Source organism: Cyprinus carpio, chromosome B25 (assembly GCF_018340385.1).
Source record: "Cyprinus carpio isolate SPL01 chromosome B25, ASM1834038v1, whole genome shotgun sequence".
Taxonomy (NCBI): Eukaryota; Metazoa; Chordata; class Actinopteri; order Cypriniformes; family Cyprinidae; genus Cyprinus; species Cyprinus carpio.
Genome location: NC_056621.1, coordinates 11,204,907 through 11,218,129, shown reverse-complemented (window position 1 = coordinate 11,218,129; position 13,223 = coordinate 11,204,907). Strand labels below are relative to the sequence as shown.

The 13,223-nt window shown below is 35.1% G+C and overlaps 1 protein-coding gene across 1 annotated transcript in view; it reads right to left on the bottom strand.

Moving 5' to 3' along the window:
* The window catches only part of spon1b (spondin 1b), a 71,348-nt gene that overhangs the window by 45,647 nt on the left and 12,478 nt on the right, over positions 1-13,223 (bottom strand). Inside the window, exon 6 of the mRNA XM_042753528.1 lies at positions 9,196-9,344. Coding sequence (XP_042609462.1) covers positions 9,196-9,344 — 149 coding nt within the window. The remainder of the gene's footprint in view (positions 1-9,195; positions 9,345-13,223) is intronic.

Genomic DNA, 13,223 nt, shown 5'->3' with positions numbered 1-13,223 from the left:
TGAGTAGCCTACTTTATGAAAACAAAGCTTTGACGTCAAACATGCCTAAAGTCTGGAGGACGTTTTGGAGAAATTCCAAATGATAGAATGTTTGGCCCCATAGCTTTTTATACTGTGAGAACTGGGTCCCTTGAGCTGTGACTTATTCATGTGTTTTGTGAGATTTCCATTAGATACTACAAACCCCAATTCTTCTTCCTGGGCTAGATGCAAAAAAGAACATGGCAGTTGGAAACAAACTGTAGTCCTACTCCTCCAGTTTATTCTTCTCAAGCACTAAACACACATAAAAGCACTTTACGTTGTTTACAGAAAGCCTTGAAACAATTCGGTGGACCTTTTTCTTTTTTTACATCAGTAATGCCTGTTGGAACCACTGCCAGAAGAAGCATTAGCTTTGTTTTTCATACGCCGATCTCTCAGTGCAGCATCCAAAGCAAAGCTGACAGGCAACCTGAAACCTGCCAGTCGGATGAAACAAGACAATTGTTCTCGGCTTAAGCACTGAAACATCTTTCTAAACAGTATGACCGTCTGCAGGGCCAGGTCGTGGGACCAGCGAGCAGAAGTTTTGGGATGGTGTGGAAGAATCCGATGGATACCATCCAAAGCCCCACAAGCTCAGCCTGCGGGAATTAGGCTTTAGGAATGTTGTCATCGTAGCTCGAGTCGCAGACAGGCACAAAATTCTTTATTTTCCCTTTGGTGATTTTTATTCTAAAGTGGTCTTTCGTTGGATCTGGCAAGACATATCCAAGAGAGGAATGAGAAGTTAAATCACACAGATAGGCAAGAATAAGTCTGTCTACTCTAAATATAATTTCCATGGGGACTGACTTCATCTTTAATTGCTAGTTTGAACAATGCAATGGTAGAAATTTGTTGTTTTGTTGATGACCTGCACTGCTAATAAGGAACTCTGAGGGTTTCTGTGCTAGAAACTTATCTCAGGCTAACACAATGTGCATTCTTTCAAATTCAAAATTGCTGTCATTAACACTTTCAAAAGAATGCAAATCAGCTGCAATTTATTTTGAGAAATTCAGTAAGAGAAAAATATAGTATCTTTATTAGAAATTAGCATCAAATAAATGAATTAAGTTGAAGCTGAAGGGTGTACATTTTTTCAGTGTTAAAATGCTCTCTCCTATGTCAGCTTAATATGTACAGACAACTATAAAAAAGCAAACACTGTGGTGCTTCATTTATATACTGATGATGATATATATGCAATTAAAAATAAAACATAATGATACATAATGTTACAAAAAAAAAAAATTTAATTTAAAATAAATGCTGAAAAATGAATCCTGAAAATGTTTTCCAAAAATATTAAGCAGAACAGCTGTTTTCAACATTGATAATAATAAGAAATGCTTCTTGAGCAGCAAATCAGTATATTAAAGTGATTTCTGGAGGATCTTCTGACACTGAAATCTGGAGTAACGTTGCTGAAAATTCAGCTTTGGTATTTTAAGGAATCAATTAAATTTAAGAAATTTTAAAATAGAAAAAAAAAATTAAATGACAATAATATTTCACAAGATAAGAGTTTTTACTTTGTTACTGATCATATAAACCCTAGTGAAAAAAATATACTAAAATGTATTTGAAATACATTTATTTCATGCTAATTATACTACAAATACATTTACATATTTACATACACTACAAAAAAAAAAATTACATTCAAACTAAAACTAAATACACTAAAATGACCTTTAATATAACTAAAGTCTGTTAAATGCCCTTTAATTGTGCGGAAGTAGTGCTGAAATCCAACTAAATGTATATACTGAAGTATATTTGATTGTGGTGTAACTATTGCAAGTATACTTTAGGTACACTTTAAATATCTTGCATTTAAAGACCAATATTATTTAAAAGATAATACAACTCTTATTAATAGTGACATTACAACTCATTTTAGGCTTAATATTAAAGGGTTCATATGATGCGATTTCAATCTCTTTGGAGTGTTACAAGCTCTTGGTGCATAAATAAGATCTGTAAAGTTGCAAAGACTAAAGTCTCAAATCCAAAGAGATATTCTTTATAAAAGTTAAGACTCCTCCATGCCTTCCTAAAACGGCTCGTTCTAACACGCCCCCACATCACTATGTCACTATGTGGGTAGATTTGTATAACGCCGGCCAGATGTTCACGCGAAGAAAGGCGGCGTACCTTTTATTCTCGTTGTAGTATTGTTGTTGCCGCCGTCGCCATGTCGTAAAGACGCTATGTGTTTCACTGTGAAAGCGAAACTACTTTCTTTGGCCTTCCAAAAGAGGACGATATCTGTTTTGTCATGCCTGGAGCTAATCCGTGCTGGTCGCTGAGGAAATCCATCAACTTTGCACTGTGGATCGCCGGATCGGCTTTCACCGTGGATGAAGCAGAGTCCAGCCTGGGGTCGTCACATGTGGTTGCCGCAAGCCCAACGGACGCTCCATCATAGAACCCGCCGGCCGCACCGTTCTCAAGCCACCCGCCTCTGCTCATTCAAGCCGGCCGTGGCTCACTCAAGCTCAAGTGTGTGGCGCTGTTTCGTTGAGAAAGCGAAACTACTTTGTTTGGCCTTCCAAAAGAGGACACGACTAGAAATCATGTTTATATCACGTTTATAATGGGTTTTATGTTTATGTCTCATCGCTCCGGCCAGACAGGGCATTAAAATATGTTAAGGGGTGTAATATTTCCGTCACACGCTTGAGGTATTCTGCCAATCACAATGCACTCGATAGTTGGCCAATCAGAGCACACCTCGCTTTTCAGACCGATAAGCTTTGTAAAAATGGATGTGTTTCAGAAGGTGGGGCATAGAGGAGATACAATAATGTACAGTATGTGGAAAATAATGTGGTTTTTTTAACCTTAAACCGCATAAAAACCACATTTTGTTACACCAAATAATGTTCTTTTTAACAACATCATATGACACCTTTAAGGAATGTGCATTGTGCACAAGTAGTACCCCAAATAAAGTTTAATTATAATTTTTATATCAGTAAGTCTCAAGCAACGTGTCAGTAGATATGTTAATAGATTTGAATTATGAAAATATAACTTTTTTAATAGGGAATGCAGCCTTGGATAGAGCATAAGAGGCTTCTTTCAAAAACAAAATAATAATAAAAATAAACATTTGGCCAACCCTGAGCTTCCAATTGGTAGAAAACATATTAATATATATATATATATATATATATATATATATATATATATATATATATATATATATATATATATATATATATAGTGTATATAGTCCATTTGCTGACGGTAATGGCACATAAATTACACATTTTAGCTTTAAATAACGTTAAAATTTCTCATTGACAATTCAACAACTAGAATACAGCAGCATTATATCACAGGGAAATAGACCGAAAACCAGTTATGACAGTAGACGCTTCACAGCTTCAGCTGACAATTAACACAAGGAAAGAAGCCCTTCATGTTTAGTGGGTCAACAAAAACTAAACATCAAATTTATATCAATGCTGCAATGTTTAATTAGCACAAATAGACACTAATTAACAGAGACTGCTAAGAGGCACAAGCAAACACCTACCTATATGGCACAATAAAGATTCTCGCAGCGTATTTAGCATGTAAATAGAGAGCTTCCATACTGTTAGCACAAATGACTATTTCACAGTTATGTACATCATATTGCTCGTAAAGCATTAAGCATCCTGTCCTCTTCGGGGAAAGCTTCATTCCAACGCACAATTCATTCACTTTCCCATTTGCCTCACACTGTGCTTTTGATAGATTTTGGGATAAATATATCATCTCCGAGATGAGATGATAATAAGATTCATAATGACATAACAGCTAAGTTGGAACAACAAATGCTAAGAAACTGCCTCAGAACCTCCTGTTTCCCAACGTCTGAGATCTTCCAAAAGCTTGAAAACAGTCTGACCTTCCTAGAGTCAGTTTTATGACACCTCTGTAATCACGACGTCCACCTCATTAACTAAGTGAAGCATGTTATAATGCTATTCTAAATTTTTATTCCAAATTGAACGTGTCTGTGGAAATGTGGACCGTAAGCTCAAGGTCAAAATTCACCAGGGGACTCTGGGAGAAAAGAAAATTACATATTTTAATCATCATAAAAAAGACGGGGAAAAAAGATGATTTGAATTCCGCTGCCCAGCAATAAAAAAAGACTAGAAAAAGATTACATCTCTGTCCAGCTACAGGAAAGAAAATTACAGATCTTTTGACTTTGTAGTGCTACCTGACTTCAGTTTTAAAGGTAGAGCCATTGAGCAAGCAGTCGTAAACAAGATAATAGTATAATTTATCACTAGAGCGATATTTCTGGGTTAATGCAAAGCTGTTTTGTTTTAGCCTATTATAAGCGTTAGCTCATTATAGGATTATTTTCCCCTTCATTTTAAGGCCAGGCTTTGAAATTCCAATGAAAAACTGAGGGAAAGTGTGCTGGTCTATACTTACAAAAGAATGCTTGTGAGCTTCTCTGCAATGTTGTTGAATACGTATTACTGACTCCTGTCTTGTCGTCGCAATTTGGCATTCATAAGAGACTGCAGCAGTGTGATCTACGACTGAAATATTTATCCGCGTGGCTCTTTTCTGCTGAGAATGTTCTGCAATTGCTTTCCCGAAAGCAATGTGCCTAATGGTGAAATGATGCCTGCCAAAAATGACAGTAAATGACTGTAATGGTTTTTAGAGAAGGCTTTGATGACTGATTTTACAGTAGCACTGCAATGTTTCTGGAAGCTGCTTCTTCTAGGCGAATAGCGGGGAAAATCGTACGCTAAAGAAGTCTGAAATACCATTTTATGCTAAAACTTTAAAATGATCAGAATTATATTGCAATACAAATGTAAACATGTTCAAGGAATAGTGCAGCCAAAAATGAAAAATATCTATAATGCACCACAAATTATCATAAAATTAACATAAAACAACTCCAATCAACTTATTACAATATTACATTTTTATGATACTTTCATGGGGATTTTTGTCATTTTTAGAGCTTGAGAGCCTCTTGTCACCATTTATTTTTATATTTGTATTGAAAATAACAGCATGAACATTGTGCAAAACATCTAAACTTCTCACTGAAAAAAATCAAAGGTTTAGATAAGGTGAACATAAGAGTGAATGATGAAAGAATTCATTTGACTGAGTGAACTATCTCTTTAAAGTCAAACCGCATAGTGCATAGATTACTGAGTGATCCCTAGAAATTAATTTGCTAAAAACTAAGTAAAAAAACTGCCACAAAGCAAATCAGTTCAAAGGGCCCCTGTAGACAGATTCACCTTTACTGGGGTTACAAAGAGACCGCACCACCTCAAAAGATGAATGATCATGTCAGATAAAACCAACCAACAGTATCAGAACGGAGATCAAGCATGTGGAAAAAGCCCTGAAAGCACAAAAGAGCTGTAAAATAAATGGACAAGATAGAAGAAAACAAAATCAATTCTGGAATGACATACAGTTGACAGCCTCAAAAAAGGAATAATGAAGAGCTGCTCTATTGGCCGGTGGCTTTGTGTGCTGCACTTTTTTAATGTGTCTATGTGTCTTTGTAATTTTAATATTGATTTTTGATTGTTGAACTTGTTTAAACTACTTGTGAATTTTCTGCTTTGTTGAACTGTGTAGACAGGACTTTTAATATAGTTGTTTGCAATGCCAAACGAAACAAACGTTGACAGCACGAAAGTGCCTGTAGCACAAATCAATAAATAATTGTGGGAAAATTGGTCAGCCATGCTCCAAGACAATAAACAAAAATCAAAGACCTTCTAGGAATACTGTATGTGAAAAATGAAAAATGATGAGACATCTTATGATCTAGTACTCAGAAGTGAATTATCTTTCTCATTTTGATATTGCAGTGATGCAGAAGTATGCTTTATTTAGTAAAACATCATACTGTATACACACATTTTATACACATGATATAACTCTAACTGCTAAAAATATTTAGCAAAACTAATACTTTTAGATTTTTTACAAATATATTCATACTATATTTTTTATCAATAATTACATTTTATATGTAGAGGTAGGCGATACATCAGCAGACACGATTAACCGGTAGAAATTTGTCAACCGGTAGAATTTTGGATCTCTATCGCGGTTACACGCTCACATAATTTTGCTGTGCTACGTGGTCACGAAAACATATTGTTTGCATATGTTTTTAAGCATTCCAGCTGTTTGTGAGTGCTGTCAGAGAGGCGTGCGCACATGAAGATGGTATTGAATAGAGTGTGGGAGTATTGAACAGAGTTATTTTTGCCACTTTATAGGCCTTAAACGGTCAAACACACACACTTGTATGTGTCAAAATGCCCGTCTTTGCAAGTATTCCCATAAACACAGTAATTTTGGTCTTTAGTGAAAGCAAACAGCTGAGAAAGAAAACACGTGTAACAGTGTATTGGATCTGGGCTGCTCTTAAAGTGACAGCAGTCTAACATTCCTGTTGTCTGTCATTCATGTTAATCAAACAACAAAAGGATATGTCTTTATATATTTCATTTACACAGTAAAGAATATGGAGTGTTTTATACATTTGATTACTTTATACAATGTACGTAGCATTTCTTATTTATTTGTTCTACTGTAGTTTTTTTTTTTTTGTCCTATTGCTTGTAATTCGTTTTGTATTCTCATTTAATTGCTGACTGTTTACTTGGCTTCAGTGAGCTTGAGTGTTTTTTTTATTAATATTATTTAGGCTAGTATTAGTTTTTTCTGATATTTACACTGGTGACAAGAATTAGCATCGATTATGGTATCAAAAATTAATATCACATAATATAATATTAATATCATAAAGACCTTATTTAAAGTGAAAATAACAATATTGTGATATATATCGTAATCGTGAAATAAATGTGCTCATATCGTGATTTTGGTCATATTGCCCACCCCTAGTATATACGTATAGATATACAGTACCATGTAATTATATTAACTATATTTGTCAAAAAGTATTAGGTATTTTACAGTATATATATATATATATATATATATACACACACACACACACACACACACACACACACACACACATACTTAATTAATTTAATAAATATATAATATAGTATATATAAATATGAATATTTTATGTGTGCATTAGGCTACATCTGTATAGGGCCTTTCCCACTGCAGAAACCTTTTCGTAGAACCAGAACTAATTGTGGAACTACTCACTTTTGGGCATTTTCGCACCGTAGGAACTGGGTGCGATTTTAGTACCGGACTGCCTTTTTCGAGAACCAAATTAGCTCCTACTCCAGACAAGGGTCTAACCAGCACAACTGGTACTACCGTCACGTAAGTAGACATTGATTGGCTAAACGCATTCAAAAACACCCTCACCCGCCATGATTTAAAACACCGTGTAACATACTGTAAACATTGTGTCAACTTATTTCACAAGTTTGGAGAACAGTGATAAATATACGGACACTGAAGTGCAGGCACTTGTAGTAAATGTAGCAGTGCCAGTTGTCGTTGGAGATTCTTAGTCTTCCTTTCCATTCTTTCAATCGCTTTACGTATACATCGACATGTCCATTATTGTGAAACCCGCGAGACACAACAAAAACACAGCTCCGATCACAGCATCCTTCATCCCCCTGTTGTGAACGTTGTTCTTCATTTGTTAACGTTGTTGAAAGCCGTGCACAAATGACGTCGCTATCGACTGGCTTACGTCACGTCCTAGTACATGCTCTCAGTGTGAATGCAACGCTTTAAATGGTACTGGGAAACAGTTCATGCAAAATCGTCTCAGTACTTTAGTATTGTACATTTAGTTCTGGAACTAAAGCGGTGCGAAAGGCCCTTATATTATATTTAACCTATATTGCTCACACACCCAACACTTAATTAGAAATTCATTTGCCTAAAAACAAAATGTCTGTCATGTTTGCATGTGGGTGAAGTCGTAAAGATTCTGTGATCATCAATCTGAGATGTGTCAAGATGTGCACTGCAAATCCACCTACAGTGCATTTTGCAAAAGACAAATGGGAACATGTACGGTATGAAACTTTCCCAGGTGACCTTTAAAATCCTCATGGAGGCAGCCTGTGTTAACACTGAATTATACTGCACACACCTTCCTACAAAGCTGCTAAATGACCTTCTGTCTCAGACTGCATACGATTGTTAACGTGTCTTTCAAGATACGGAAATTAACATTAAATTACAGAAATGTGACGATTAGCTGATACTGACTAATTTGTTTAATTAAGATGCTAGGCAGAACCCTCTGTTAACTGATCAACCTTTGACATGTTATTTCTGATGCCATGAGTGCGCGTGGAACTTCAGAAACATAAAATGAGTGCCAAGCAACTTTTGATGGAGTGAAGGCAATAAGTAAGCTAAAGGAATTTTATTTGATTTTGTGGGTGCTGACAATTTTTAAATAAATTATTATAGATGAAAACTTCAGTGAGGCTATTGCTTCTAGTACTGGGGATTTTAATTCATCCCAGTGACACAAATCTTTTGATTCCATTCACCAATATGATTCATTCTTTCTGTAAATTATATCATTAGGCTGAGACAAATGTCTTTTCATTTATAGTGAGTCAATGAATCAATCATTGAATCACTGAGTCATTCACAACTAAAACGAGTCTTGTTATGCCTTATTAAACTTTATGACTTCAAGTTAGCTAAAAGATGAAGAAATAGCTTTTAAGCACAATAAGCTCTTGCTCAGCCAAAGAAAATAAAACAGATTGATTTGTTTTACTCCATTTTGTCAACTAGAGCCAACATTTATCAAGCAACCAAAGCAAGCATGCACTTCCAAGAAAGATTTTCAGTGTCAGTGGTAGAGAAAGAGATAGATTAATTCACTTTAAAAAAAAGATTGGAAGAAGACACTCATTTACTTAAAACAATTCATTCAGATTCGTCCCTTTTGGCTAGTTTTAAAATAATCCTAAACAAACAGCGAATTGAAGAAGCATCAGAAATGTAAGGAGCCTAATCCTGGCCAACGAAAAATGTTTAAATTCAATCTCTGTCGGATAAACAGCTGCTAATCCCACTAAAAGCACATCTTGGCTTGAAAGTCGAGCAATTACTTCAACATTAGCTTTCAAGTTGAACTTCATCTGTCTGATCCTGATAGCTCATCTTGTCGCACTTAGCCAGAAGGCCTACCTTTTGTCGAATCTCCTCCTCCATTTTGACGGGTGATCCATACTCAGCCACCTGCTTGACTCCTTCACTGGCGAAACCTCCATACTCCCATAACACATAGCTCCTCGAGTGAGACGCGCCAATGAGAGCCGACCAATGATTAGCACGTCCTTTGGGACAGAAACAACAGTGGTAAACAAATAACAGATCTTTTGAGCTGCAGCTTTATATAAATCCAAATCCTGCCAGTTAATTGCACTTCTGAAGTAACTTGTTCTCTAGAGTGTATCTTCACACATCTAAGCCTCTACCCTTGTCTCTCTTTAAAGAGCCTACCGCATACATCAACGTCTGTTTCCACAGACCCATTAACTAGCAGGAGTGCACTATGTGACAACATCTGCCTGGCTTCTCTTATCTCACAAAGTATCATGGCCCAGGCTGGAGTCTTGCCTGCTTGCCAGACAGTAAATAACAGATTGGATCATTGCTGCCACACACATAGGTAACGAACCAGCTCTCCTGCTGACTGCTATATTATCAAACCAGCCCTGAGAGCTAAAACTGCAAGAAAAAAAGATATTGCTGCCCACCTCCGCCCATGTTACCACTCTTTCTGCAAGACACTTTTTTCAAATTTTCAAGTATTTCATGTTTTCAGTGTGGCATTAAAAATATCAAGAATGTGTTTTCAGCACTCTTTAAAACTCAATTGTAGTACCTGACTGTTAAAACTAAATTTTTGCAATTTATATAGAGTTATGGCCAAAAATATCGGCACCCTTGGTAAATATGATCAAAGAAGTCTGTGAAAATTCATCTGCATTGTTAATCCTTTTGATCTTTTATTTTAAAAATTCACAAAAATCTAACCTTTCATTGGATAATAAGAATTTAAAATGGGGGGAAATATCATTATGAAATAAATGTTTTTCTCTAATACATGTTGGATACAATTATTGGCACCCCTAGAAATTCTTATGAGTAAAATATCTCTGAAGTATATTCCCATTTATATTCACAATTTTGAGCAGTCCAGCGTGATTATGAACATGAAATTATCCAGCCATGGCTTCGCATTTCACAGAAATATAAAGAGGAGGGATAACAAAGCCCAAATTCCCTTAATCATCCATCAGAAAGAAACCCAGAAAAAACAAACAATATTTCTGATGTGCAGCAAAAGATAACTGAGCTTCACAAATTAATGAAGTGGCTTTAAGTAAAGAGCTAGAGCAGTGAAAATTTCCATTTCCACCATCAGTGCAATAATTAAGAATTTCCAATCAACATAAAATGTTACGAAACTGCCATAAAAAGGAACTATCTCCAATTATCGTCCTAATGCACGGTGAGGAGGAGAGTTTGAGTGGCTAAAGACTCTCAAGGGATCGCAGCTGGAGAATTGTGGAAAATAGTTGAGTCTCGGGGTCAGAAAACCTTAAAAATAATTGTCAAACAGCTCCTACATCATCACATGTTGTATGGGAGGGTTTCAAGAAAAATTCTCCTAGCTCATCCAAAAACAAACTCCAGCATATTCAGTTATCAGACATGACTGGAACTTCAAATGGGACTGGCTTCTATGGTCAGATGAAACTAAAAAATGAGCTTTTTAGCAGCAAACACGCCCAATGGGTTTGGTGAACACAGGGATAAAAAGTACCCCATGTGTACAATGAAATGTACTGCTGTATTTTTGATGTTGTGGGCCTATATTTCTGCTGGAGGTCCTGGACATCTTGTTTAGATACATGGCATCTTTGATTCCATCAAATACCAACAGATAAAAAAATCGATAAGTGACTGACTCTGTTAGAAATCTTATAATGGGCTGTTTTTGGATCTTCCAACCGTACAATAATCCAAACACAAACCTCAAAAACAACACAAAAATGGGTCACTGAGCACAAAACCAAGCTTCTGCTATGGCCATTCCAGTCCTCTGACCTGAACCCTGTAGAAAATGAGTGTGATGAACTGAAGAGGAGAAGCACCATCATGGAGCTGGGAATCTAAAGGGTCTGGAGTGATTATGGATGAAGGAATGGTCTCTGTTCTCTTGTCATGTGATCTCTGACCTCATCAGGCATTATAGAAGAAAATTTAGACCTGTTAAACTGGCAAATGGAGGTTTCAAAAAGTATTGAATAAAAGGGTGCCGTTAATTGTGGCCAATGTGTATTAGAGAAAAACATTTATTTCATAATGATATTTCCCCCCATTTTAAATTCTTATTATCCTATGAAAGGTTAGATTTTTGTGAATTTTTTTAAATAAAAGATCTAAAGGATTAACAATTCAGATTAATTTTCACAGCCTCCTTTGATCATATTTACCAAGGGTGCTGATCTATGATTTAATAATAATAATAACAAATATATATATATATATATATATATATATATATATATATATATATATATATATATATATATATATATACAGGGCTTTTCTGTATACCAAATTGCCCAACTCATAAGCGATGCCATTTTGTTGCATTATGAGAAACATCAAACGGCAAACGAAAGCGAAACTAAACCGTGCTGTGCAGCTGAAACGTAGCGCGTATTAGCTTCGCTTTCGTTTTGTTTGCCGTTTGATGTTTCTCAAATGCAACAGACTGTTTCTCAGCTCGGACCGTGACACAAACAAACTTGTCTGAACTCAGAACAGCTTTACTCGGGAGCCAAAGTTGATTTCACGACACTGTTACTGCACAGATGCAACAGTGCTGTAAGATCCAGTGAGAAGCATTTGAATTCGCCGCACAGTGATAAGGTTGCTGAGAGATTTACTGAGAAGCATTCAAATGCTGCACAGAAATCTCTGTTATAAACAGTGCTGACATACGTCAGGAAACCAGAAGCGGTAACGTTAACTGTAACCATGGTAAATTTAATAAGAGTGGAATATATACATTTTCTGTATATAAAAAGTAGATTTTGCACCAATTAAAAACAATAATAAAAGTACATTTTGTATGCATCTTAACTCAAGCTTAGTGCTTTACTGTCAAATCTGTATAAACAATAAACAAGAAATGAACATGAAATGTTATTAGTAACTGCACTTATTAATGCAAAACAATAGTAATTTTATGATGAAATGATCTTTATTTTAAATACCCGCACACACCACCCCCAACGCTACCAAATCTGCTCCTGGCGCCACCATCTGTAGAACTTGGTGGCGCTGGTGCCACTGCTCTCAAATGTCTGGAGCCCTGATATATAAAGAGTTTGTAAAACTTTGCCACATTACACTTATAAAGATGATGGATGGTTTCAAACACGTATATCAAACTGAAAGAGAACATGGAAAATGCATGGAATATAGCAAATATCTTACATTTCATTTCATATACTTACATTTCTGTGTAAAAAATAAATAAAAAAATAAATAATAATAATAAAAAGCAGATGTTGTCTGGTGTTCTTCTGAACAAAATCTGATATTTCATACTTTATTGTACTTTATTGTTAACTACTAATATTAGTAACTATATATTAAAAATATTTACATATAGAAGTAACTATATATTAAATAATATTCTGTCACATTATTACAACTAATACAACGGCAAACTTTTTAATCACTAAATTCTCAGCATCTACATTTGACTGGATTTATAGTACAGATAAATTACAAAATTAAACTGTAATGAATGTCAAATTTGTAAATCATCATAAATGTATCATACAGCTATAAATGTGTTTTATAGGCAGGATACCGCACAACCCTAGGACAATGTACCTCACAATGTGATAATATTATATTAGAATAATATAATATTTTTATATAATATTTAATCATGTTAATCTGTGTTGAATTATTGATTTGACCATTTTTTTATTTTAGTAAATTTGTTACTGCATTTGCTTTTGTCATTTTTATCAGTTTTTTTATCTTTGTTTAGATTTAATTTATATTCATTTTAGTTTTAGCTTTAGTCATTTTAGAACTTCAATTTAAACTTATTTCAGTTAACAGCCTTTCTGATTTTTAAGCTTAAGTTCTTCATCTAATATTTATACTTTATTTCAGCT